The 25,203-nt window shown below is 48.4% G+C and overlaps 10 protein-coding genes across 10 annotated transcripts; 7 read left to right on the plus strand and 3 right to left on the minus strand.

Annotated features, from left to right (window-relative positions):
- Positions 1-136: 136 nt before the first annotated feature.
- P175DRAFT_0474212 (tubulin gamma complex associated family protein) lies at positions 137-3,066 on the plus strand (the record flags this gene model as incomplete). Its single annotated transcript, XM_040895200.1, has 2 exons — positions 137-257; positions 329-3,066. The coding sequence occupies 2 exons, from the start codon at positions 137-139 to the stop codon at positions 3,064-3,066; spliced, it is 2,859 nt and encodes a 952-aa protein (XP_040754161.1).
- Positions 3,037-6,593, minus strand: niaD (nitrate reductase NiaD). Its single transcript, XM_040896706.1, has 7 exons — positions 6,164-6,593; positions 6,003-6,102; positions 5,693-5,951; positions 5,393-5,628; positions 5,112-5,335; positions 4,425-5,048; positions 3,037-4,326 (listed from the first exon to the last, which is right to left on the minus strand). The coding sequence occupies exons 1-7, from the start codon at positions 6,438-6,440 to the stop codon at positions 3,368-3,370; spliced, it is 2,679 nt and encodes an 892-aa protein (XP_040754162.1). The 5' UTR covers positions 6,441-6,593; the 3' UTR covers positions 3,037-3,367.
- A 177-nt stretch (positions 6,594-6,770) lies between these two features.
- On the plus strand, positions 6,771-10,778 carry niiA (nitrite reductase niiA). The gene is made up of 9 exons (XM_040896707.1): positions 6,771-7,142; positions 7,203-7,353; positions 7,414-7,953; positions 8,001-8,083; positions 8,137-8,664; positions 8,724-8,926; positions 8,976-9,448; positions 9,504-9,661; positions 9,713-10,778. Exons 1-9 carry the CDS (start codon positions 6,967-6,969, stop codon positions 10,695-10,697), a joined length of 3,297 nt encoding a protein of 1,098 aa, XP_040754163.1. The 5' UTR covers positions 6,771-6,966; the 3' UTR covers positions 10,698-10,778.
- Positions 10,779-11,947: 1,169 nt separating this feature from the next.
- On the plus strand, positions 11,948-13,705 carry P175DRAFT_0507566 (MFS transporter; the record flags this gene model as incomplete). Its single annotated transcript, XM_040898279.1, has 5 exons — positions 11,948-12,115; positions 12,170-12,249; positions 12,298-12,573; positions 12,634-13,460; positions 13,527-13,705. The coding sequence occupies 5 exons, from the start codon at positions 11,948-11,950 to the stop codon at positions 13,703-13,705; spliced, it is 1,530 nt and encodes a 509-aa protein (XP_040754164.1).
- Positions 13,706-14,020: 315 nt separating this feature from the next.
- On the plus strand, positions 14,021-14,840 carry P175DRAFT_0453685 (L-rhamnose mutarotase). The gene is made up of 3 exons (XM_040894550.1): positions 14,021-14,266; positions 14,468-14,604; positions 14,705-14,840. Exons 1-3 carry the CDS (start codon positions 14,146-14,148, stop codon positions 14,786-14,788), a joined length of 342 nt encoding a protein of 113 aa, XP_040754165.1. The 5' UTR covers positions 14,021-14,145; the 3' UTR covers positions 14,789-14,840.
- On the minus strand, positions 14,667-16,553 carry P175DRAFT_0474229 (uncharacterized protein; the record flags this gene model as incomplete). The annotated part of the gene is made up of 3 exons (XM_040895201.1): positions 14,667-15,613; positions 15,661-15,721; positions 15,768-16,553. 3 exons carry the CDS (start codon positions 16,551-16,553, stop codon positions 15,156-15,158), a joined length of 1,305 nt encoding a protein of 434 aa, XP_040754166.1. The 3' UTR covers positions 14,667-15,155.
- Positions 16,554-17,038: 485 nt separating this feature from the next.
- On the minus strand, positions 17,039-18,002 carry P175DRAFT_0431515 (kinetochore subunit FTA4 family protein; the record flags this gene model as incomplete). The annotated part of the gene is made up of 4 exons (XM_040893492.1): positions 17,039-17,348; positions 17,402-17,464; positions 17,516-17,684; positions 17,825-18,002. Coding segments are annotated over 4 exons (720 nt in total), but the record flags the coding sequence as incomplete, so codon positions are not given.
- Positions 18,003-18,461: 459 nt separating this feature from the next.
- Positions 18,462-19,306, plus strand: P175DRAFT_0432801 (uncharacterized protein; the record flags this gene model as incomplete). The annotated part of the gene is made up of 2 exons (XM_040893559.1): positions 18,462-18,515; positions 18,569-19,306. 2 exons carry the CDS (start codon positions 18,462-18,464, stop codon positions 19,304-19,306), a joined length of 792 nt encoding a protein of 263 aa, XP_040754168.1.
- A 348-nt stretch (positions 19,307-19,654) lies between these two features.
- On the plus strand, positions 19,655-21,306 carry P175DRAFT_0499319 (60S ribosomal protein uL18). Its single transcript, XM_040896708.1, has 3 exons — positions 19,655-19,679; positions 19,859-19,896; positions 19,975-21,306. Exons 1-3 carry the CDS (start codon positions 19,677-19,679, stop codon positions 20,828-20,830), a joined length of 897 nt encoding a protein of 298 aa, XP_040754169.1. The 5' UTR covers positions 19,655-19,676; the 3' UTR covers positions 20,831-21,306.
- A 3,083-nt stretch (positions 21,307-24,389) lies between these two features.
- P175DRAFT_0529857 (uncharacterized protein) lies at positions 24,390-24,715 on the plus strand (the record flags this gene model as incomplete). The annotated part of the gene is made up of 2 exons (XM_040899732.1): positions 24,390-24,555; positions 24,591-24,715. 2 exons carry the CDS (start codon positions 24,390-24,392, stop codon positions 24,713-24,715), a joined length of 291 nt encoding a protein of 96 aa, XP_040754170.1.
- Between the last annotated feature and the right edge of the window lie 488 nt (positions 24,716-25,203).

Here is a 25,203-nt window from a genome sequence, read left to right on the forward strand (position 1 = left end):
ATCATGACCTCGCGCTCTCCCCACGCGTCGTCGTGAATCTTAACGCAATTGGGAAAGCGATAAGGATTCAGGAATTGTCCATGACTTGTTCCTGTTTATTGTGCTGGCAACCCGCGCTCGACATGAGTCGCTAACAATGGATCATGAGGACCAAATCATCGATCCATTCTCGAGCGATGCGCTATGGCGCATCTCCCAGTTTACTCTCCAGTCATTACTACCGTTAGAGGCTTTCCCTTGGAACGAGGACCTACCTGGTACGTGGTAAATGCTAATGCTAACGTTGTTCGTGAGCTGACTATTTTTTATTTTTATTTTTTTCATCTAGAAATTTCAAGTGGGCTCTTTAAGAATCCCCTGGATTTGTTTGATCAAAATGGATCGAAATTACATGACCTAGATATTTTCGGAGCTGGTTTCTTAGAGCCGAGCCTCCCTCCGGAATCAACAACGGACGCAGCAAGTGAATGCCAACCCGAAGCTAACAGCGACACGCGAGATACCGATGACGAGCTCGAAGACATATGGGCATTCGAAAATTGGAGTTTAGAAACCGACCCTCAAAAATCAGCCAAGTCATGGGAGAATTACCAAGACCGCTCGTTTCGCGAGCCTTCATCGGCGTACTTTAGTGAATCGGGGGCAAAGGGCTTCGATGCGGCCCTCGCCCTCCGGGAAAAAGACCAAATGAACGGCCCGGGGAACGCAAGATCTATCGTACGGAACGACGTATTTTTCCAATCCTTGTTTCGACTTGGGCTGGGTTGGAGCTCTATGCTTTTCCGCTACAATGAGCGACGCCAGAAGTTCGAGAATATCCTTAAGCATACCCGTATCTCGGGAATCAGCTTGGTAACGCTCGATGGGTTGATTAATGAGATTTCGCTATGTGGAAACAATATGCAAAAAGTGCGAGCCTTTGTTGAGAAAGCCCCGACCAAGTCAGTTGAAGCTTCTTCTCTCCCAGCCTTCTCCACTGCTGCGTCTGTGGTTATCTTCACGCTTGAAAGGCAGTTGGTCAAGGTCTCCAAGCATTTAACATCTCTTCTCCAGATCAAGGCTTTGTTTCAACGCTGTGGTGAGTTGGTCTTAGTGCTAGCAAACATGGTCGAGGCTGTCGAAAAGGCCAGATCGGAAGCTCATATAATTTCGTCTATTCTCAAACTGGCAGCTCATTATTCCCAAATATATGGTCATATGGAAGCTCTATTTCGGGAAATAGTCTTCAGGGTTGTCGGCCCGTGGCTCACGCACGTCGAATTCTGGGTCGGCTTTCGGCCAGAAACATCCACATCGGTCGAGTTAGTAACAAGCGGGAGAAGCTTTGTTTTCTCTGAGAAGCACGAAGACAAGGGCAAGCTTTTGTCTCAAGAAAGGCTTGAATATTCCTCCTACCTTCCCGATCAGATGCCTTCTTTCGTCCCACCAGACCAGGCGCAGCTGATTTTCGAGAGTGGCAGAAGTTTGCGACTCCTCACACGCTCCCATCCGCACCACCCCCTTGCTGGTGACAGGATACCCAGCTTGAATCTGCCTAGCCTACGCTGTGCAAGCACCTGGGCCGACTTGGAGAGGATACAAGCGAAGGCTCGCGAGTATGAGACGCGGCTCCGCGCAGAAATTCTCAAATATAACCGGAAAGAGCTCCTGGAAGAGAAGAAGGATTCCAAAGTTTCCGATAAGGTTGATCGTGAGAAGTTCCCGGACTCCTTCGCCTTGTTTGACATTGACGATGAGCGTAATGTAACCGGGTTACTTGCGAACAACTCCTCCTTTGAGCGCGACACACTTGGTAGTATACTGGGAAGATCGGAAAATCCGGCTACTGAGCAAGCGGAGGAATCTAAAATGGAATTTTCCCCAGAGTTAACATCTTCCCTTTATCTTTCTCTTGCACCTCTCTTATCGTCCCAGGCTTTACTGATCGACTTCTCGTGTCTCCACCTTTTGTTTAAAGAACATAAATTGAGAGACCATCTGACTCTCCAATGGCGATTCCAACTCCTGGGGGACGGATATTTTACCTCTCGACTCTCTCACTCACTCTTCAATCCTGAGATGGAAAGCGGCGAGCGTAAATCCGGCGTTGTACGTAGTGGAGTTCACACCGGATTACGTTTGGGGAGTCGAGACAGTTGGCCTCCGGCAAGCTCAGAGCTGCGCCTGGTGCTGATAGGAATCCTCAACGAATGCTATGGTGCCGAGTATGCGGATGGAACCGGAAATCCTGAATTTGACAAGGAAAAGGAACTACCGGGTGGTCTGAGTTTCTCCATTCGTGAATTGACGGAAGAGGAAATAGTCAAGTGCAAGAACCCAAACGCGATCGAAGCACTGGATTTCCTTCGACTACAGTATAAGCCATCCAATGTCATTGAATCCATCATTACTCGACGGGCTCTCAATAAATACGACCGCCTTTTCAAGCAATTGCTTCGTCTCCTGCGTATGGTGTCAGTCGTCCAAGGTCTCGTCCGTGACTCAACAAACAGAAACTCACTGTCAGGGGATACTCGAAACATTTTACAAAAATTCCGAGTCGACTGCCAGCACTTCATCCTCGCCATCAGCGACTACTGTTTCCACATTGGCATCGGCTCCACATGGCAACGATTCCAGGAAACGCTCTCCAAAATCGAATCCAGCCTTGACCGTGGCGATGTCGATGGGACAATCGAAGCGGCCCATTCCATCCCCAGGCTCCGAGCCTACCACGAAGACACGTTAGATCATATGCTCTTCTCCGTCTTCCTCGGGAAACGGCATGCAGAAGTCGCGAAATTACTCGACGGCATCTTTGACACGATTCTCAAATTTGCGCCGCTGTCGAGAATGGACGGGAGGATCGGCGTGCGTCACGAGAGTGAGACTGCTATCAATCGCTTATATGCTATTTTCCGGAAACAGACTTCCGCCTTTGTGGGATACCTGCGCAGTCTCGATGGTGCGAGGGTGTCGTCGGCCAAGTCGCGAGGCAGATCGGGGATGGCATTTGCGACGAGAGAGGCGCCCACGAGCATATTTGATCACCTTTTGGTGCGCTTGGATATGAAGAGATATTATTAACTGCTGACGCCTAACTCTATCTTCATTGTCCATAATCTAGTTAAATTTAACATAGAGATGGCTGTTTGGACCGCCAACTGCTCTATGCAGCAATGTACAGTACAAATCCAAAGACTTCATAAATACCTGGATCAAGAAAGCGCGATCTATACACATCTTCCCCCAGTTTCACAGAGTTTAGCGTCGGGATTGTTTGTATATATACAGACCAGGTCGAAAGAAAATCTCATGCCCTAACAAAGGAATGCACTGTATACCAGTCCAGTCCAGTGCTGCTGCTATATTTCCATCCCCATGAGCCTTAGAAATAATGAAGGTTTGATTCCGTCCACCCAATCGACAACAGGATCTTCTTGGACGACTTCTCCATCGCCTCCGGACCACAAACCAACACCATCGACTCGTCGTCAGGAACTGCATACTCTCTAATCAGAGCTTCATCTACGCGTCCTCGCCGCCCAGTCCAATGCTCCGAAGCCTTGCTGAGCGTATGCACCGTCCGACATTTCTTGTGCGCCCCCGTCGTCGCCAACACCGCGTCGAAAGCATCCAGCTCATCCCGGCACAATATATCCCGCTCCTGGCGATTCCCATTGAGTAAAACACACCTAGTCTCGTCTTCTGGGTCTTGCATCACGGCCCGCAGAACCTGGAATACAGGCGTGATTCCCGTCCCGCCGCAGATCATCACGAGCGTCCGCACCACGCGCTCCTTCCCGCTCACTAGCACTCGGCCCTTGCCGAGATACTCGAATCGGCCCGTGGGCCCTTTGCATTCGATCAGCGCGCCCAGCGGCAGTTTGTCCAGCGCGGTGGTCATTCTGCCTCCCGGCGCCGAGGGAGTGTCGAAGTAGATTTTTATCAGGATGTCCACGACGCCGCGTTGCGATGTCGCCGAGATAGGTGTGTAGGAGCGGATGATGGCGTCGTTGGTGCTGGGGTCGCGGATCTTTAGCATTACGTGTTGGCCCGTGGGGAGGCCCAGCTTTTGCTCGGCGTGTTCTAGGGAGATGCTGAAGATGCGCGTGTCCCATGATACGGTGGTTTTCTTGCTCAGCGTCGCTTTTGTCCAGGAACGAGGGGCGAGGAAGGTAGCTCGGGGTTCGTTGTTGCTGTTGCTGTTGCTGTTGCTGTTGCTGTTGCTGTTGCTGTTGCTGTTGCTGTTGCTGGTATCCGACCCGGCTTGGAGGGCTAACAGGGATGCTTTGTCCATGGTGCCAATGTGATAGTCTGGCATCATTTTTTTGGCCGTTTCGCTGTCTGATTTCCCACCCCCCACCTCCCGGGGCTTACGGTTAGGGCTGCTTGCTTTTGTATCTAGGTGGTAGATGAAGGAGGAAAGAAGGGGGGGGGCTTACGAATGGCGAGAAATTCTTCAGATACGTCTGTCCCTGTTGATGAAATAATACTCTGGGCTCCGCCAGGATGGCCCTCGAGGAAGCCCGTGCCGTCATAGACCTCGCCGTTGATTATGAACCAGGGCGTCTCGTTTGTAGAGTTGGTCTTGAATTCCTGGAGGTCAATCGTCCGGTTCACGCCCTCTTTCTTCATGTTGATTTCTTGCACCGGCTCAGGCTCTACAGGCTCCTCGCCCGCGTGTCTCTCGCCCCAGTTACCGTTCGCCAGATCCCCTCCGGCCTTCTTGACCCGTTCCATCCATCCTCCGGGACCTGTAGGATCAGTCGGGTGTTCGAAAAGGAGCGTCCCGTTTTCTTTGGTGATTGTGACCCGGAACCAGGGGTTGTTCATCATTCCCAAGACGGACCAGTACATATCTCTTGGCTGGACACTCAGTGCTTCATCCATTGCTCGGACAAGAAGAGCGTCACTGTTTTCAAGTTCGGGGAGGGGGATCTCAAGGGACCAGAAGCACCAGCAGAAGCAAGTTTCACGCCAGGACAGGTCGACTCGGCCGCCGTATAAGGAACCTTCAAAATCTCGGTACTTGTCCTCGGCGTAGTCGATGTGTGCTAAGCGCCATGCTGGACGAGAGATCATTAGCTTAATGTGTAGTGAACGAGAAAGTGTATGGTATGGTTGTGTACATTTGCCTTTGTCTAGGGAGATCTCAACTCGGGTGATTCTCCGACCACCTCCGGCATAGGCGTATCCTTTGGCATGGTAAACGGGTCCGGCAGAGGCAAGCTCAAGCACTTCTTTATGTTGGGGGTAGGCAGCGGCGGAGTTGACGTTCAAATCATAGATGGCATATCGTTCGTCCCGCCACCAGCCAGGTTCCTGTGAAGACATATCGGGCGTGACCATTGTTCTGCCCGCCAGCCGTTAGTCACAAAAACACCAGCCAGTGAGGTTAAGCAAACATTACGGTAGAACTCGGTTATCGTAAATATGGTACCAGTTATCGCTGGGTGCATCGGTAACAATGAGCTTTTTTAACCACTTCACACTCCGACCTCCGATCTGACCAGGGACAACGGCCCTTAGAGGACGGCCATGGTCTGGTCGTAAGGATTCCCCGTTCATCTTATGAGCCAGCATAATTCCCCTGTTGGGATCCATTACCCAGTTCAGTTTGACAGACGTCCCGTAGTAACCATTGGGCTTTAGAAGTCAGCCAGCCAGTCATTGCAATCATCCACTCCCCCCCCTAACAGGTCTCACATACCAACTTATCCGCTCCCTCCATACAGACATACTTAGCGTTTCTTAGGGGTTTAGCACTCCTTATTACATCTGCCATCATGGGACCTGTCCAGAGAGCAGTTGACAATCCAGCTGGACCCCATGAGAACCCCTTTGATTTCCGTAGGGTGTTTTGTTCTTTGCGTCGATTGCCTGCACAAACCAATGTAATGGGTGCGGTTATTTGATCATAGTTCTGTAGGATTTGCTTGAAGCTGAGCACGAGGGGTTTCTCAACTAGTCTAATATCCGGGTTAGTCTGCACTGAGTGTATGTGGTCGAGGTAATCAGACCCTTCAATACTAATCTCCCATGTAGGAATATCTTCGTCTCTGACATGGGGTACAGGTCCATGATTCCTGACATAGAAGAGCTCGGGTGAGGTGAGAAAGCCTATGGAGCGTGAGCCTCAGTTGGTCCCCAAAGCAGATCGGAGGGAAACAGGGCGAGGAACCTTCTTGATAAAGAGCTGTTAGAGGAGCCTCGACGTTGAACGGATGAACGCCAGTTAGTCTGATCAGTCGAGGATCGCGGGGAACGTGGTTATCAGGTGTTGCTTGATCGAGCTTGAGAACTTCGGTCGGTTCTTTCGAGGGAGGGGGCAGAGGGATATCTGCGAGATCGAGTATTGGAGTCTCTTCTTGTTCTTCGAGCTTGATCAGAGGGGATTTGAGAGAGTGAGATTTGGAGAGTGTTCTTCCCTTCCGAACCTGAATGATGGTTGTTGACATTGTGTGAAGACGGAGGATTGAAGAGAGGGTTAGAGAAGTCCAACCAGTATGGACTGAGGTATACAAAGTAGGACCTGCTAGTAAGCAACCAATCAAAATGACAAAATTGGTTATCTTTGCACATGATGGCCGCGGAGATTCTTCATTTTCAAAATATCCGAGTAAACAAGCAATGATAACTTCAATTAATAGTTGGTATAAGTAATACCAACTACAGGAGTGGAGTCGTGGAAATACTGTTGGTGCGTGTTCCTATACTCAGCATCTTATCTTGTACTCCGCGGAAATCCTCAGTTTTCAACACCAGAAATAGAGATACCTAATAACAATTCTTTATCAGTCATCCATGATGAGTCTGCAGATTTCTTTGCTAGCAGGAGTATTGAATTCCAAAATACCGAGTTAGCCATTCAGAGCCTCGGAGAAATGAGCTTCCAGAATGCAGTCCTTGTTCAGGTAGATATATGGAGATCTTGTACAATGTCCTCCCTGAAACATCTCCGAATCTCCCCATCTGCCCAGCAAAATGCCCTTGTTGGACAGCTCCAGAAGCGGTGACACTGTCACTGGCAGCATTCGTCCTGGTGCTTCTCGTCTACAAGAACTCGATTCCTTCACACAGATAGATACTCCACAACATGATGTGAATAGACGACAAAGACTTGTAGTTGTGGGACTGGGTATGGTCGCAGTTGCATTCATGTAGGCTGAAGAAATCATCAATTCCAACCCCCCAAATCCCACGCACTAACGTCTAGTCAGTGAGAAACTCATCAAGTTAGATTCAGAGAAGCGCAAGTACGACATTGTGGTGATCGGAGAAGAGCCTCACGTTGCTTACAACCGTGTGGGCCTTTCCTCCTTCTTCGAACACCGCAAGATCGAAGACTTGTACCTCAATCCAAAGGAGTGGGCAAGTATTATCTCATCCTCGCAAAAAGATGAACCTCAAGCTAATATCGATGCTATTCAGTACGGCTCATTCAAAGACCGATCCCTTGATTATCACCTCAATACTAGAGTCACCGATATCTTTCCCCAACACAAAACAGTCAAAACCTCCGCCGGTGACATTATCTCGTACGATACGCTTGTCCTCGCTACAGGTTCAGATGCAGTTCTCCCAACAAACACCCCAGGCTACGATGCCAAGGGGATCTTCGTCTACCGTACAATCTCGGATCTGGAACGGCTCATGGAATTCGCTTCTGCTCATAAAGGCGTAACAGGAGTCACAGTTGGAGGAGGACTGTTGGGCTTGGAAGCTGCCAAGGCGATGACGGATTTGGGCGACTTTGGAAGCGTCAAGCTAATCGACCGTAACAAATGGGTGTTGGCTCGGCAACTTGACGGTGATGCAGGCACTCTTGTCACTAAAAAGATCAGAGATCTTGGCCTACAAGTGCTACATGAGAAACGGGTAGCAAAAATTCACACTGACGACGACAACAATGTCACGGGTCTTCTCTTTGAGGATGGTGAAGAACTCGCCTGTTCCTGTATCTGTTTTGCTGTACGCCTAATCATACCTTTGAAAAAGTAACTTGCTGACCAGGACAGATCGGAGTTCGACCACGAGATGAATTGGGGGCAATGGCGGGGATTCAATGTGCGAAACGGGGTGGCTTTGTTATCGACAAACGGTAATAATTATCATTCATACAGCAGATCTTTACTAATCCATATATTCCTGCAGTTTACAAACCTCTGTTGATGACATTTATGCTATCGGCGAATGCGCCAGTTGGGAGAATCAAACCTTTGGTATCATTGCTCCTGGTATCGAGATGGCGGATATCCTTTCTTTCAACCTAACAAACATGGACAAAGAGCCCAGAAGCTTTAAACGACCCGATCTAAGCACAAAGTTAAAACTTTTGGGCGTTGATGTTGCTAGCTTTGGTGACTTCTTTGCTGATAGAGATGGGCCGAAGTTCCTTCCTGGCCGACGGCCTTCCCTCTCGGATGCGCGAGCACCAGATGCCGTTGTTGAGAAAGAACCTCTAGTGAAAGCCCTCACATACAGAGACCCCTTTGGGGGTGTTTACAAAAAGTATCTGTTCACTATGGATGGGAAATACTTGCTTGGTGGTATGATGATTGGTGATACCAAAGACTATGTGAAATTGAACCAGATGGTCAAGACACAGAAGCCGCTAGAGGTACCACCAAGTGAGTTTATCCTTGGTGCCCAGAGTCGCGGGGAGGAGAATGCAGATGACCTGTAAGCTACCATCACACCTTAAATCTAGGCATTTACTAACCCTGGATTCCCCCCGACAGTGATGACAGCACTCAGATCTGCTCATGCCACAATGTAACAAAGGGTGACGTAGTCGAAAGCGTCAAGAGCGGTGCCTGCAAAACAATGGCAGATGTCAAGTCATGCACTAAGGCAGGTACCGGTTGTGGTGGCTGTATACCACTCGTGCAGTCAATTTTCAACAAGACCATGCTGGACATGGGTCAAGAGGTCTCGAACCACTGTATGTGCACCGAAATTCTGACCATCTATTCTGGCTAATACAAGCACAGTGTGTATGCATATTCCATATTCGCGAGCCGATCTCTATAACGTCGTCGCAATCAAACAACTGAAGACCTTTGGCGATGTAATGAAAGGAGTCGGGAAATGTCCGGATTCCCTTGGATGTGAGGTCTGTAAACCGGCCATTGCATCGATCCTTGCCAGTCTTTTCAACCAGCACGTCATGGATAAGGAATATCATGAGTTGCAAGACACGAACGATAGGTTCCTTGCAAATATTCAGAGAAACGGCACATTTTCCGTTGTTCCTCGTGTGCCAGGTGGTGAAATTACCGCGGACAAATTGATCGCCATTGGCCAAGTGGCAAAGAAGTACGGCCTGTACTGCAAAATTACCGGTGGTCAGCGTATAGATATGTTTGGGGCGAAGAAACAAGATTTACTCGATATCTGGTCCGAACTCGTCGATGCTGGTCTGGAGAGTGGCCATGCATATGCCAAGTCACTGCGAACAATCAAGGTAAGATTTTTTTTTTTTTTCAATTATCTCTTAAGGGTATTCTAACGGACTTCAGAGTTGCGTGGGAACCACCTGGTGTCGTTTTGGGGTAGGAGACAGTGTTGGGATGGCTATTCGACTAGAGCAACGTTACAAGAGTATCCGAGCTCCTCATAAGATGAAAGGAGCCGTTTCTGGCTGTGTACGAGAATGTGCGGAGGCACAAAACAAGGAGTGAGTAGCAAGCCAATCCAGAGGCCCGTGGTTAATGTTAACACCTTACAGCTTTGGTTTGATTTCCACTGAAAAGGGCTACAATATCTTTGTTGGAGGCAACGGTGGTGCCAAACCCCGACACTCAGAACTACTTGCAAAGGATGTGCCTCCGGAGCAAGTGATTCCCATTCTTGATCGGTACCTCATATTCTACATCCGAACTGCAGACAAGCTCCAGCGTACTGCCAGGTGGCTCGAAACCCTTCCGGGTGGGGTTGATTACCTTCGAGACGTGGTTATCAATGACAAACTCGGAATCGGGGCGGAGATGGAACAGCAGATGGAGGACCTCGTAAGCAGTTACTTCTGTGAGTGGACAGAAACGGTCAAGGACCCCAAACGCCGCAAGTACTTCCAGCAATTTGCCAATACCGATGAGACTCTTGAAACTGTCGAAATTGTTCGAGAACGTGACCAACAGCGTCCAACCTACTGGCCCAAGGATGGAGCAAAGGAGGATTTCAAAAACCATCAGTGGACCAGCCTTTCATGGCAACCTGTCATCAAAGCAGACTACTTCTCGGATGGCCCTCCCGCAATTTCATCCGCAAATATCAAGCGTGGAGACACGCAACTAGCCATCTTCAAGATCAAGGGCAAGTACTACGCCACACAGCAGATGTGCCCCCACAAAAGGGCTTTCGCCCTGTCCGACGGGCTAGTCGGTGACGACGACGCGGGCAAGTACTGGGTGTCGTGCCCGTACCACAAGCGCAACTTTGAACTCAACGGCGAGCAGGCGGGTCGGTGCTCGAATGACGAAGCCATGACCATTGCGACGTTCCCAGTTGAACCCCGGGACGATGGATGGATCTACATGAAGCTCCCTCCGGTCGACGAGCTGGACTCCGTTTTGGGCACGGAGAAATGGAAAGTGAAGAAGGGGGAAGCTGCGGATCCATTCGAGGCGTATGACAGGCGATCCAAGGGGATGAGGGGGAAGAAGGCAGGTGAGAAGGGATCGGTGCGTGCCACGAACCGGATTGACTGGTAGTGGAATCGAGATCAATGACTTGATTTGTTTTATGATAAGTAGACACTGTTTACTAGACTAGAATTATACCTAAGAATCTACACTTGATATCAAATTCCATTCGGGAGTCGTAAATACTGTAAGTACTTAGTACATTCGGTACCTTAGGTACTTAAGGCAGGTACCTAGGTAGTAAATACCTACTAAAGTAAGGCTGATTGGCTGCCACAACCCCTTATCAGCGTATCAGGGGAAGTTCCTGAGGCTCCCGTTGTGTGTCTGTTTGATATTTCCGCGGAATACCTCACTTGCTCACTCTCTACACCTCCACCAGAAACCTCATTCTGCAGGAATAACATCAACAATTCCCAACAGGAACTCTGTGGAGCAGTTCACACTAAAACGAGGAGTTCAATCCTCCGAGGAGACCCTGAACGCTTATTCACATCGATCAATCACATATCCCTTGCTTGGTGCATCCTCTCGAGAGTTCATGGCTCGATCCCTCGATAGATAGGGGTCAAGTTAGAGTCGCTCTAGGCCAACTCCCAAGCCTGTTCCGCGGAGTTCGAGTCTCACAAGCTGCGTTCTTATCAGTTTCCTCCCCCCGTTATTTACAGTTTGAGCTTTTTCTTTGGCACTCGAGATGCGCCTCCCCCACCAGATAGGCCGTATGCTTTGCTTATCACCCGTGGCAGCTGAACCTAAACCACATTACTCCTATGTCCTCCGCTGTCGAAAAAGCTATTACGCCTATTTCCACGGGTACACGGGAAAATAACGCTGATCGACGAAACACCAGCTTGGCTGGCTAAAGCTGCAGGCACTGAGACTTGACCTCATGAATGGGCTGCATTTCATTTCAGAAACCCTTACCGATATCCAGGAGACACCAATCGTGTTCCACTTCTAATAGTCTAGATGCTCTGGCTCCCTGGTCTTTCTCCTCGCACCGTAACGGCGGTCGTGACGTTGCTTTTCTATCTCGGGGAGATACCCTGATATTCTCTTTTTCTATCAGATGTGATTCGCAACTCCTATCTCTCTGGATATCTTTTTTTTTTTTACCTTTCTTTAGGGTTATATATGAGCTGGCCTCTTGATTTCATGTCCACTTCCAAATCCACAACAGAGGAGCAGAGGGGACTAGTCTATCTAATTTCCCCGAGACTCTTCAACAGGCTACAATTCTCCTTTCAATTCTTGTATATTTTTGGACTTCTTTTTGTAATCGGATATCCCTGTTGGCGTAGGATATCTGACAGCCCAAGATGAGCTTCATCAAACTTCTCATTGTCCCTCCAGAGATCAACCCTAACAACCGGAAAGCACTTACCATCCCGCTTCTAAACCCAGTTGATAAGTATGGACGGGTCTTCTTCTTCTCATGGTTCGGGTTCATGCTTGCATTCCTTTCATGGTATGCTTTTCCACCTCTGGTAAGCATTGGCCTGAAAAGTGATGGAATTCTTGTGGGACTAACAGCATCGTAGTTGACGGTCACTATCAAGGAGGACCTACATATGACGCAAGCCCAAGTCGCAAATTCCAACATTATTGCCCTTCTCTCTACGTAAGTCTTCATCTTCCTGAGCTCTTGAGACATAAACTAAGTTCTCAGGCTACTGGTTCGATTTATCAGCGGTCCGCTTTGCGATCGCTATGGCCCTCGACTCGTCTTCATCGGGTTACTCCTTGCTGGCTCTATTCCCACCGCCATGGCCGGCCTAGTTACTACCCCTCAAGGCCTCACTGCCCTCCGCTTCTTTATCGGTATTCTAGGGGGCACCTTTGTCCCTTGTCAGGTCTGGTGTACAGGGTTCTTCGACAAGAAGGTCGTGGGAGCAGCTAACTCTCTAGCTGCGGGACTGGGGAATGCTGGCGGTGGTATCACCTAGTAAGTAGCAATGCCCTTTTTTACCTCTTCCACTGGGTTTTGACGTGTTTTCGACGCTAGCTTCGTTATGCCTGCTATTTTCGACTCCCTCGTGCATAACCAAGGTCTAACCCCACACAAGGCATGGCGCGTTGCCTACATCGTCCCATTCATCCTCATTGTCGCCGTTGCCCTAGGAATGCTGCTTACCTGCGATGACACCCCCACGGGCAAGTGGTCAGAGCGTCATAACTGGGCGAAGCAAGACAACCAGTCTGAAGCCAACATCATCGATCTCAGTTCGGGCAACCAGTCCACCCGACCTTCGAGGCCGCCCTCGATCACAGATATTATGACATCGGACGTGGAGGAGAAGAAAGACGGCGCCCAGACACCACTCGCTTTCGATTCTGAGGGCACTCAAGTCATGGAGCAGCTCGAAGCCCTCCAAACAGACACGGTGGTGGCGCCCTCACGCAAAGAATCCCTCGGCGTGATTTTCAGTCTGGCGAGTGTCGCCATTGCCATTCCGTATGCTTGCTCTTTTGGCTCGGAGCTAGCTATCAACTCCATCTTGGGCGAGTACTATCTAGAGAACTTCCCCTACATGGGCCAGACTCAGTCGGGCAAATGGGCTGCCATGTTCGGGTTACTCAACATCATCTGTCGCCCTGCTGGTGGCTTCCTGGCCGATATTCTCTACCACTACACAAAAACTCCATGGTCCAAGAAACTCCTCCTCTCCTTCCTCGGCGTGGGCATGGGGGCCTTTGAGCTTGCGATCGGCTTATCAAACCCCAAGTCCGAAGCCACCATGTTCGGACTTTTTGCTGGTCTTGCCTTCTTCCTCGAGGCTTGTAATGGTGCTGTCTTCGCCCTTGTACCGCACGTCCATCCTTTCGCCAACGGTGAGCTTTTACAACCCTTTACCCGAGCTCTCCCCAATACTGATCTTTTTTTTTGCTTTTTTTTAGGGATTGTCTCTGGAATGGTAGGTGGTTTTGGAAACTTGGGAGGCATAATCTTTGCCGTTGTCTTCCGATACAACCACACCAACTATGCCCGGGGCATCTGGATTCTCGGTGCGGTGTCCATTGCAGTACATGTACTAACAGCATGGATCCGACCTGTACCGAAGAACCAGAAACGGTAGTTCTTATATATACTCTTTTAACTAGACTATTTTTTTTTCTATCTGTATGTATATATAACTCTCTCTCTCTCTATGTATATATGTAAGCGACTATATACCAACCAGCAAACAGACATATACTATCCCTCTACAGTTCAGTCATTTCCACGCAATCGCCACGGAAGCAGGCCAAAAATCGATTCCGATCGGATGATCCATCCCCTCACTTGTTAAATCTCGGGCTAATACCCACCGAAGAGGGGGCCCCGCAATCACTACTCCGTCCATATATTAACTATTATGTATATACATACAGTACCTATCCAAAACCAACCCCATTAATTGAGTATCCTTTTCAAACTTATCTACAAAGTACCCTTTCTTCTTCCTTCCACCCCTTCAATTTCCCCTCTCCGATTCCCACAGCGAAAAAAAAAAGTGCAGCAAAAGAAGAAGGGAAAATGCGCCGCATCGCCCAAATCGTCCACCTGAAACCCTCCGCCATAGCAGCCTACAAAGAATGCCATGCAAACGTCTGGCCTGAAGTCTTGGAACAGATCAAAGACTGCAATATTTGCGATTGTATGCTTATCTATCTATCTATCTATATCTAATACTACCTGAATGTTGAATATGCTGTCCTGTTTCTCTACTCGATTCTACATACATATATATGTGTGTGTGTGTGTGGGTGTGTGTATATGTATATGCATATAGTATTCAGTTGACCACTCCAGCAGGAGGCACCAAATACCCTGAAGAAATTACTTATCAAGGTGATAGATTCGATCTTCTTCGACAACGAACGCACTCTCTTCGCGACATTTAAGTATGTCGGGGATGACTATGAGGCGGATATGTTGAAGATGCGCGCGAACCCTAAAGTTCGGGAGTGGTGGGCTATGACAGATGGGATGCAGGTGAAATTTTTTTTTTCTTTCTTTCTTTCTTTCTTATTCTTATTCGAGGGATATTTATGTGTGTGTGTGAGTGTGTGAGTGTGTGCTGATTACTCGGTAGGAGAGTCCTGTTTCTGGAGCTGTGGGGAGTGCAGAAGGACCGGGGTGGTGGAAGGCCCTTGATGAGGTGTTTTATACTGATTGATGTCTCCCAAGTAGGGTACTGACCATGTAAAAGAAGAGGAAAGAAGGGTATTTACTGCCGCTAGGCGTAAAAGTATTCAAGTTCGGATTAATCGAGCACAAGTAACGCTGAATCAGGCAGCTTCGAGTCTCCTAGATGACCAGCATACCTGGAGTCCTCGAACTCCTGTCAATATTATTATGTCTCCCTGCAGGTAAATGCAGATACTGTAGAATACAGAATTTTATGCAAAGATGGGTATATCCTTCACCAGGAAAAATCCGTCGTCGCTCAAAGTGCTACTATCTACCCAAAACGCCTGACCCACAGAACAAAAATCGACTACACAAACCATCATTAGCTCATACCAAATCTCCAGCTCATTTCGTCATTCAGAGCCTCCTGGAACATGCTTCAGGATTTCCCAGCCGTACTCTTCCTCGAGCTTCTCTGGTTCCATGCCAAGCGCATTGCGGTAGGCGCGAACCTCGTTCTGAAGACCGGCAACAATACGAATGGGGAGCTCGTCTTCCTCGCAGCGAAGACGGTAAGCAGTTCGAATCATCTCAGCGCACTTCAGGGTCTGGGCATGCCAGTGGTCACGGTCCAGACGGCTTTCCAGATGAGCGTCGCGTTCTGCCTGGAGGAGGTTGTTGTAATGGCGTTTCTGAGACAGGTAGTGCATGTTATTGTTGTGGCAATAGTTGCGGATTTGTTCCACCATAATTCCGACGGCTGCCTCATAGTCACCGATCAATCTGGTATTTTCAACCTGTTCATTCTTTAGGGTTTCGACCAGGCGTCTTTCCTTGGCCAGCGCGCGTTCAAGTTCAGCAATACGAGCGCCTAATTTCATTAGCGACATCCAGGACTTTCGAGTTAACGGAACGTACTGCTAATTTCGCCGTTCACCTGCTGAATACTGGGGCTGGTTCCGTCGGAAGAAGAGCGTTTCTATAGCTGTCAGCTGGTTCGGGATAAATAAAAATGAGAGCCATACCATAATTTCCTCCGCACTCGAAACAATACTCTTAGTCACCTCACGGTTGTTCTTCAAAACGTCACTCAGCTCAAGCACCATATCATAAAGATGACGGAGATCCATCTGGTGGCCCGCATTCGTCGGGACTCCGCCATTCATACCAGCCATACCAGCACCGTTGACTTGAGTCGGGGTGTGAGGGATGGGAGCGGAGATGGGCTGGCGAGGGACCGCAGCCAAATTGGAGGGACTGGGGGAGCTATCGGTATAGCTTGGAAACATACCCGCACCGGGGTTATTACCACTGTTGTTGAGAGACATGGTCGCGGCGGCAAAAGCCTGGTTCAATTCCTCGAATTGCGGCTCTGTGGCAGGATTGAGGCTTGCGGCGGGCGCAAAGTCGTCGTCAAACCCAAACCCAGGGGACTCAACACCCAGGACCTCCTTTCTGAATTTCTCAAGGTCGCGACGAGTTACGTGGGTGGAGCGACGACGGTGTCCACGCACAAACGGTGCCCTGGAAGCACAGGAAGGAGTAGGCGCAGCGATGGTGTCGGATGGACGAGAGCCCTCGCTCTTTGACTTAGGAAAATGATGAGGAAGAGATACAGAAATGGGAAGAATAGGCCGGAAAGGAGACTTCTCCCACTGGATGTGGTGTTCATGTCCCAGCGAAGCATCTTCTGGGGGAGGAGGACCGCCATCACCAAAACAGTCAAGCGCCGGAGATTCGGAGGCTGTCTTCCGGTTACCAGCCTTACAAGAGCCACAGATTGAGGCGGTATCCTGGCCTGCTATATCCATAACTGAAAAGTGAAAGGCCAAGTACCGGTTGAGACTGACAGAGTAAAAAGGACAGAAGAGGATTGTTTAGTAGCAGGGGGAGAAGAGATTGTTTGTCTAGTGTGGACTGGAGATTTTCAACAGGTAAACAGGACTGCCTGGAGTTTCTTTTTCTTTTTCTATTTCACCTTGTTTTCACACTCCTGTCACTGGCACCTGCTGTGTGTGTGTGTGTGTGTGTGTGTGTGCGGCTGCAGTCAACTCCTACAGTTCCCCCCCTTGCACTGTTCTTCGAGAAAATAGGCAATTATTACTTTTTACCATCGGGTGGTGGGAAAAGTAAAGGACGGATATTAATGGGTCAAGAATTTTGCTACTGCGAGGGTGTTGCTGAGCTGTACTGGTGTCGATTTATCAATCTAATTGTAAAGTATTGGGATTCTACGACACATTTTAGTATAGTCATTTCATTCCCGTCATTATACCCCCAGGGCACTAGCAGTGTTTCAACTCAGATCAAGGAGCGCTGCAAGCTTCTGGTCAGGCCCCAGCGGATAAGAAGCATCACTTGCATCGGTATTTCCTTTGCTCTGTTTCTGCGCCATCCGACCGCTGACCCGCGCAACTAACATCCTCATTTTTTCCAGCTCTTGGACCAATTCTCCATCTCTTGTGACGAGATTAGGTTGGATGTTACTCTGCGGTTCCTGAAAAGGCTCGAGGAGATGCTGTAGGTGCCGCAGCTGATCCAAGCGCCGCTGTCTTTGTTGCCGCAGGTTGTCGAGGCCAACCAGCCGTTCTTGGAGGCGCTTGTATCTATACAACGATGAGCAGAGTAAAACCAAAATTTATTACACAGGGGTTCAAACCTGGCACGCTCCTCTTCGCTCGCAGATTGCTCATAAAGCTCTGCAGGGAGCTGAGTAATATTCCTGGAACAGTCAGGCCAGGGTATCTCAAGGACCTAACCTGGGAAGGCTCACTGGTGACTGGACAAGTCCACGGTTCGATCAATGCCCCTCTCTAGTGAGGTCACATCGCGCGTAATCTGGCTAACAGAGGACCAGTACAAGCTTGTAATTTGCTGTGCAACATGCTGGACCGCTTGCGAGGAGTAAACAATGCGACTGTGTTGTTTCAAGGCGGCGTTCACTAAATATACCAGGCTGGTTAACTTTCGCCCACAGCATGCAGAAGGTGAAGAAAACGGATGTAAACACGGCCGCAGTGGCCATGTTAATAAGATGCATAGGGAGAAATTATTCAGTCGGAACAGCAAGGAGGGGGGCTACATTTCTGCAATACATCCCCAACCACCTTATCATTCAGCTCCTCCTCTGTTGACTCGGCTGCATAACTTCTCCAATCTTCAGGCGCTTCGAGGCTCTCCGATAGGATGCGAACTTGCGTCCTGATAAACGATGATTTGAGCTCAGAGATGGAACGAGAGGATTCCATGGCCCCATAGTGCCCGCAATGTGGTATTTGGGAGGAATCAACCAAATTTCACCTTGTCTCGAACGCGTTTGATGTTATCGATAACGGTCACGTGGTTGGATAGTCGATTAGAGCGGATTCCATCCTCAGCATTCCACGATTGATACATGATGAATTATTCTTTGTTCTTGATTTACGGGTCAATATATATATATCTCTCTCGTGTTTCTATATTATTAAAGGAAATTTATTGATATTGTTAAGTTTCTGATGTGATTGTCTTCCTCGGTCTGACACCGTTAAAAAACCCCGATATATACCTCGGCAACATTAATCCTACAGTCTTGTTCTTACTCCGCAAAAGGCGCAACAAATGCAGGCAATTACCCCCCAAAAGAGTGACCTTTCGTCTGGACCATTTCAAACTCCAATCACTCCCCCCCCCCCAGAAGTGACTATCCCATAATACAAGCCTATATTACAGAGCTCATAATGGCGGAGAGTCAACGGCCAGTGGGCCTCCTGTTCGATATCGGCGGAGTCTGCGTAAGTCCGCTGCAACAGAATTACCTCAACTACAAGCCCTCATCTTCTCATAGGTTGTATCGCCTTTCCAGGCTATCCTGGATTACGAAATCGAGCATAACATCCCCGAAGGATGGGTGAATTTCAGCATCTCACGCACATCCCCCAACGGCAGCTGGCACCGACTGGAGCGCGGGGAGATGAAGATGGATGCAGAGTTCTTCGCCGAATTCAACAAAGATCTACGGAAGCCCGATCTATGGGAGCAATTCAACGCGAATCTTCAAAAAAAGAAGGGGCCCAATGCCGTTGGTTCCACCCCACCCTTGCCTGAGATTGATGCAGAATGGCTATTCTGGGAGATGATGAGAATATCCAGAACACCTGACCCCTTCATGTTCCCGGCGCTGAAGAAATTGAAGGAATCAGGGAAGTTCATCCTGGGGGCTCTCTCGAACACGGTCATTTTCCCGGACGGACATGAATACAACAAAGATACCTTTGGCCGCACGACGGTATTTGACTTTTTCATTTCGTCTGCCCATTCGGGGCTGAGAAAGCCGGATCTAAAGATATATCAGGCTGCTTTGGAGGAAATGAATGCTGCTGCTAAGAAGAAGGGGTTGGAGCAGCCTGTGCGCGCATCTGACGTTGTCTTCCTGGATGACATTGGGCAGAACTTGAAGCCTGCGAAGACTATTGGAATGAGGACCGTCAAAGTAAATCTCGGACATATAGAGGATGCCGTCAAAGAGTTGGAGAAGATTACTGGTCTTCAACTGTTGGAAGGCCAGGATAAGGCACGGCTATAGAATAGGGTATGTAACTAGATGGCTAAGAGAATGTGGGGTGACCGTATTTTTGTCTTTTGATCCATAGTATAGATATCCAACGAGGTAGAAATCTTCAGTCAATATAGAATTATTCGAGTCGGTAAGAATATTACAATTTCCATTATTCCTTTTTTTTTCTTTGGTTGGCTATCATATTATTTCTCGGGTCTGGGTCTTAAAGTCGTCCATATAATCTGGGGTGGTGTACCTCGTCGCCGACCGCACTTCTGCGCCGGGATGCAACCACGCTAAGCGAACTCGTCCACAAATTCATCCCACGAAATTTCTCAATTCTTTCTTCTTCAGCCAACGTCGACAACTCAGTCCCCAGTCCGCCACAACAGTCAAAATGGTGAGTCTCTACTGTCATTCCTGGTGAATGCCTATAGACGTTGTGTTTTTCTTTCCCTTCCTGTGGAAAAATTTGAATATTCTTCATGGTTTCTGGTTAGACTGGAAACGGGTCTTTGCAAGATGCTTCGGACACTTGATTTCTGAAGCGCAAATTGCTGACTCGGGTTCTTTTGGTAGGCCTTCCACAAGCTTGTCAAGAGCAGCGCGTACTTCAGGTAAGGAATCCCACCCTCTAGATCTCAACCAGATCTCAAGCTGGCGAAATGTCAATCTGACTGTTTTTGCCTGTACAGCCGCTACCAGACCAAGTACCGCCGTCGCAGAGAGGGAAAGACCGACTACTATGCTCGTAAGCGCCTGATCACCCAGGCCAAGAACAAGTACAATGCTCCCAAGTACCGTATGGTCGTCCGCTTCACCAACCGCGACATCATCACCCAGATCGTCTCCTCTGAGATCACCGGTGACAAGGTCCTCGCTAGCGCCTACTCCCATGAGCTCAAGCGCTATGGAATCACCAACGGTCTGACCAACTGGGCTGCTGCCTACGCCACTGGTCTCCTCCTCGCTCGCCGTGTCCTCAAGAAGCTCGGCCTGGACGAAGACTTCGCCGGTGTTGAGGAGGCTGACGGTGAGTTCACTCTCACTGAGGCCGCTGAGACCGACGACGGTACCCGCCGCCCCTTCAAGGCCTTCCTTGACGTTGGTCTCGCCCGTACCTCTACTGGTGCCCGTGTTTTCGGTGCCATGAAGGGTGCTTCCGATGGTGGTATCTTCATCCCCCACTCCGAGAACCGCTTCCCCGGTTTCGACCTTGAGTCCGAGGCTCTCGATGCCGAGACTCTCCGCACCTACATCTTCGGTGGCCACGTCGCTGAGTACATGGAGGGTCTTGCCGACGACGATGAGGAGCGCTTCCGTGGCCAGTTCCACAAGTACACCGACAACGGTGTTGAGGCTGGCGATATTGAGGACCTCTACACCGAGGCCCACAAGGCCATCCGTGAGGACCCCTTCAAGAAGGATGAGGAGGAGAAGAAGTCCAAGGAGGAGTGGAAGGCTGAGAGCAAGAAGTACAAGAAGGCCAAGCTGACCCGCGAGGAGAAGAAGGCTCGTGTTGAGGCCAAGATCCGTGAGCTCTCCGGTTAAATGGATTACCAGACCTGAAGGCGGAATGGATTATTCGTGCTTTTTAACGCATAACTAAGTGCGATAGTCAAAAAAACAAAAGCAAACTAAGAAAAAGTTTTCTATACTTCTCTGCAAACAGTTGGCGTTTCCCCTTCTCAGATATCCTGTAGCTTGATGATGTTCTCACGACCATGACCTTTTCTTCTTTTTCTTCATAATTATTTTTTTTTTTTAATCTCTTTTTATGACTGGGAGGATATGTTTGTTTGTTTGTTTTTTTTTCTTATATCGGAGCAATTCTTGGGTGCACTCAATGGGAATTTTCTTTCTTATTAACATGTTCAACAAATGCTCCGGTAAATAGCATCATATCATGTATGTATTGTAGGTCAGTCCGAGTGGGGGTTTCGCCTAACTTTGTCAGAAATATAGAATATTGTTTCTATCCATAATCCCAGTCTCATGCGGGATTTAGTCCTACCCCACCATGTCCTATGACAGTGGTACTATTTGTCTAGTACTAATAACTACTAAGTAAGTACGGAGTAATAAGCTATGCACGATGGACGGGGGGCAAAATTTTGTCCGAGAAGCGGACCTGGAAAGATCTGGTGGCCGTCGAGACATATTTCCCGAAATGGCATGTTTCCTTGTGATCAAAAGGGGAAATAATAAATCTTTGATTTCAAGAGTGTCTGTCTGGGTCCACCACTTTTTATCGGGATGGTATCGCCAGAGAGATCCTGTGGGTAGACAGAGCATTAACCAAGTACGGAGTAGTCAAGTCGTCATCATGTACTTCGAGGTATGTGACATTGTGATGTGTTGTGTTGTGTTGTGTAGGAAAATTTAAAAACGGCCGAACTTTTCTCCAGCGATCATTCAGTCCAGCGCTAGTAATTTATCTGGTTTGGTACTAGTGGTACTAAACCAATACTGATACCAACTGGACATGAAGGTGCTCCCACCCGTTGTTCTGGAACCGGGGATGTCTTACTACTAACTAGAACGTACTTGGGAGTCAGTCGTGACGATCAGTAGAAATGATGGAGTACTCCGTACTTTAGTAGGACAACTTGTTTGACAACTCTTTGTCAACTAGGCTTATGGGGGAAATTTATTCAATCATCCCTGTTTAAAAGGGGGGGGGGAGAGAGCAGGCTGGCCACCCCCCCTTCAGCTGGTATTTAACATGCAACAAGCGAGAGGGTCTACCGTGCAGTAGGTAATCGTCCTCGCATGCATCGAGTCACATTTAGCAGAATTGCTTGAGTTTCTTGGTGGTTCTACTACTGTGCAAGATGTCCTGGTAGAGAGATCGTACAGAAGCCAAATTCTGACAACACGCCGCCGCCCCCTCCCAGACGAAGCGTTGTACTATCACTTTAGGGTTTGGGTTGATGTCCCTGGTAAACCAAATAATCTATGGGATGCCACGCCCGGTTGGGTTAGTGGGGAAATGTGGTCTGCGGTGATTCCGGGATGCTATTTTGATCTTGAAGAAATTCACGCACGCACTTCCCTATTTTAATTCGGGGGTATACCCCGGCATAATGGACAGAGTTCCGGTCCGCTAAGCTCGAAGGGATGGGTGCAGTACTTGCTCGGGAGACCTTTTTGTCAACTAATATCAGCAGGTCAAGAAAAAGGGAAGGTTTCAGGGTTTGCGAATCATTGGTCGTGGACCATGATTATGCAGCTGTATCCATGCCTTTCTGCCCACCTAAACCGCTACCCGCTTTAGGTGCGCCACACATTCTTCGCGATCACACATTCTTCGCGATTTTTTAATATTTGAAGCTATACAACAACAATAATACTAGTAATCAAAATAAAAAAACTCTCCAGCTTCTTCAGCATGTCTTGCATTATCAATTCCTCTTTGAATTGACTCCTGCGAGCGTGGAGGGGGTGGAGAACCATATACTTTCTTTTTCTGCTTTGCCAACCTCCTCTGCTCACGTTCAGCATCCTTTGCCTTCCTATCTTTAATTGATCGAATAGCATCACGAACTCTTAGAACCCCGTCACTAGATAGACCTTTAATCTGGCGCTTAGTATAAACCCGGCGTTGAGGCTCTTGCACGGCCCTAATCCTTTGAATTGCTTCCTGGGTCATTTTTAGCTCCTCGAGCTTCTCTGCCTGATATTGAAAGAGTTTTGATATATTCCGCCTTGCCCGGTCAGATACCTTATCAAGTTCCTTTGTAACCTTTGCCTGATTCTTTAGAAGAGCCTCTATTGTTGCTGGAGGACTGTTTTCAACGCTGGAGGATAGTAATGGTGGTGGAGATGGGGTTCGACAAAGATCAATTGATATATCTGGTATATCCATCTGATTCGCTAGTTTTTTAATAATTTCAGTGCCATCAACTGGCCAGATACCGCGTTCTTTAAAGGCATCTCGAATAATTCGCTGGCGAAAGGTCTGGTTGCGGATTGGCTGGATAATCTTCAAGAACTCTGCCTTCCCATATGGCTTACCCCCCCATTGAGATAGCTCATTATTCTTGAGGTAAAAATTGGTCTTATAAGCAAGAAAAGGTTTTCCATCAAGAGGTTGGCAGAGATGTGTTGAATGAGCTATAAAACCAAAGGGAATAATATTATTTTCCTCGCAGTATTGTAGAAATTCGAGCGTAAGGTGCGAGCCATGGCCATCAAATATTAGATATCGCTTCTCGCCTTGCTTAGTACGATCAGGATGCTTCGTTTCAGTATTAAATCGATGTAGCCAGGCAAGCGCAAGCTCATCAGTTATCCAACCATTTGAGGATATTGCTGTTGTTGTTTTAGGTGGTAGTTGTTCTGCATCATGATACCAGACCTCCATATAGTTGCCCGTTGCTTTGAAAATAAAAAATGGGTCCATTACCCAACCATCTGCAGCAATACATTCAACTGCAGTAATATTTTCACCTCGCTCACTTTCTGCAAGATCAGGGCATTTAGGACCCCCAAAAACCTTCCTATCACGACCTTTGCCTGGTTGGAAACCACATTCATCAAAGTTGTAGACAAGGCGAGCCGGGACCCCGCGAAGAAGTGATTTCAAAAGGTTATACCAGTGTTGAAGCAAGCCAGCATCCTCTGCTTGTATCCGCCTTAATTCCTTAGTCTTCTGCTTTACTGGAGCAAGTCCTAGATCTGCTGGTACACGCGATTCGAATCGATATGGCCACATCTTACTAACTTGCTTATCTGACCCCGCGCGAGCAAGTGTCTGATTTGCCCATGCTGCAATGACCGCAGGAGTTGGTGGGATGTTCCATTTCCGCATTTGTATGATCCAGTTGATTAAGGCCTTCTCCTGATATGGCTGTAGAAGGTTCTTATTCGTTGTTGTTGGTGTTACTAGTATCTTTGGTTTTTTGAGGCGTGTTCGGAGCGTAGAGTCAGGCACATTGAATTCTCGTGCAATCTTCGCGATATTTGGTTTTTTTTGCTTTTGAACCGTGGCAATAGCTTCAAGCAAGCGAGATTCATTAAAATCTGGAGATTTAGGCATGTTGTGTTGTAATAATAATAAAAATAAGTTGAAATATCAAAAATCGCGAAGAATGTGTGATCGCGAAGAATGTGTGGCGCACCTAAAGCGGGTAGCGGTTTAGGTGGGCAGAAAGGCATGGATAAAGATGGACACTCAGAAACTGCGGAGAGCGGCCACCGTGTCCGAGTCCGGCGGCCGGAGTTACAAATGGCAGTGGAGGTGGATGATGGATACTTGGATATTTCCAGCATCCGTATCCACTACCCAAAGACTAACAGAGTTCGCCAGAGCCCGCTAGTCTGGAGCATCAGATCGATATTGGATGGACGATTTTCACTCCCCAACGGCGAATTGTGGGTGTCTTGGTGCGAGGTATCCCACGCCATCTTGACGGAGGTCTTCCGGAAAAATAGCACAGAGTTTGCTGGAATGGGAGATACCATGCTGAGTTATAGTACCGCCACATTGGGTACTAAAAAAAAAAACCTTATGCTTCTGAATCTTAAAGCAAGAACTTGATCATTTGGAGAGTTTCGAGTACATGATGATGCTTGGATCAAAGAATTCGAGGTCAATAGTAAGCCAAAACAGTACAAACTAGTAAATACCGTACGATACGATGCGGGTCACCTGCTCCACTGTTACGGAGTATTATTATTTTGAGTATCGTCGAGACGTCGACCCTTACCCACTCCACTCACTCACTGCTACTTGAGTCTTGACTATTTCCTCATCGCTTGCTCTCTCGAATCCTTGACCTTCCTTCTGTTTTCTTTTTCTTCCCCCTTTCCCTCCATCCCCTGACTTTGGTAATTTGCGACCCCTTCCACGTCATACCATCTTGCCCGCATTGCTCCGCCGCTCTGCCACCATGGAACTTCGTCACCGTCGCCGCAAGTAA

Source organism: Aspergillus ochraceoroseus (genome assembly GCF_002846915.1).
Source record: "Aspergillus ochraceoroseus IBT 24754 chromosome Unknown P175scaffold_2, whole genome shotgun sequence".
In the NCBI taxonomy this organism is placed as follows: Eukaryota; Fungi; Ascomycota; class Eurotiomycetes; order Eurotiales; family Aspergillaceae; genus Aspergillus; species Aspergillus ochraceoroseus.

What these genes read in the sequence shown, in the direction of transcription:
- niaD (XM_040896706.1), bottom strand. Translation starts at nt 6,440, where the DNA reads ATGTCAACAACCATCATTCAGGTTCGGAAGGGAAGAACACTCTCCAAA. An exon ending in TGGAGGGAGCGGATAAGTTG is followed by an intron (nt 5,629 to 5,692) that starts GTATGTGAGACC and finishes TGACTTCTAAAG; the next exon opens with CCCAATGGTTACTACGGGAC. An exon ending in TGAAGAATTTCTCGCCATTC is followed by an intron (nt 4,327 to 4,424) that starts GTAAGCCCCCCC and finishes GTGGGAAATCAG; the next exon opens with ACAGCGAAACGGCCAAAAAA.
- niiA (XM_040896707.1), top strand. Translation starts at nt 6,967, where the DNA reads ATGCCCTTGTTGGACAGCTCCAGAAGCGGTGACACTGTCACTGGCAGC. An exon ending in GGCTTTGTTATCGACAAACG is followed by an intron (nt 8,084 to 8,136) that starts GTAATAATTATC and finishes ATATTCCTGCAG; the next exon opens with TTTACAAACCTCTGTTGATG. An exon ending in GCGGAGGCACAAAACAAGGA is followed by an intron (nt 9,662 to 9,712) that starts GTGAGTAGCAAG and finishes AACACCTTACAG; the next exon opens with CTTTGGTTTGATTTCCACTG.
- P175DRAFT_0453685 (XM_040894550.1), top strand. Translation starts at nt 14,146, where the DNA reads ATGCGCCGCATCGCCCAAATCGTCCACCTGAAACCCTCCGCCATAGCA. An exon ending in AGACTGCAATATTTGCGATT is followed by an intron (nt 14,267 to 14,467) that starts GTATGCTTATCT and finishes TCAAGGTGATAG; the next exon opens with ATTCGATCTTCTTCGACAAC. An exon ending in CTATGACAGATGGGATGCAG is followed by an intron (nt 14,605 to 14,704) that starts GTGAAATTTTTT and finishes ATTACTCGGTAG; the next exon opens with GAGAGTCCTGTTTCTGGAGC.
- P175DRAFT_0499319 (XM_040896708.1), top strand. An exon ending in AAGAGCAGCGCGTACTTCAG is followed by an intron (nt 19,897 to 19,974) that starts GTAAGGAATCCC and finishes TTGCCTGTACAG; the next exon opens with CCGCTACCAGACCAAGTACC.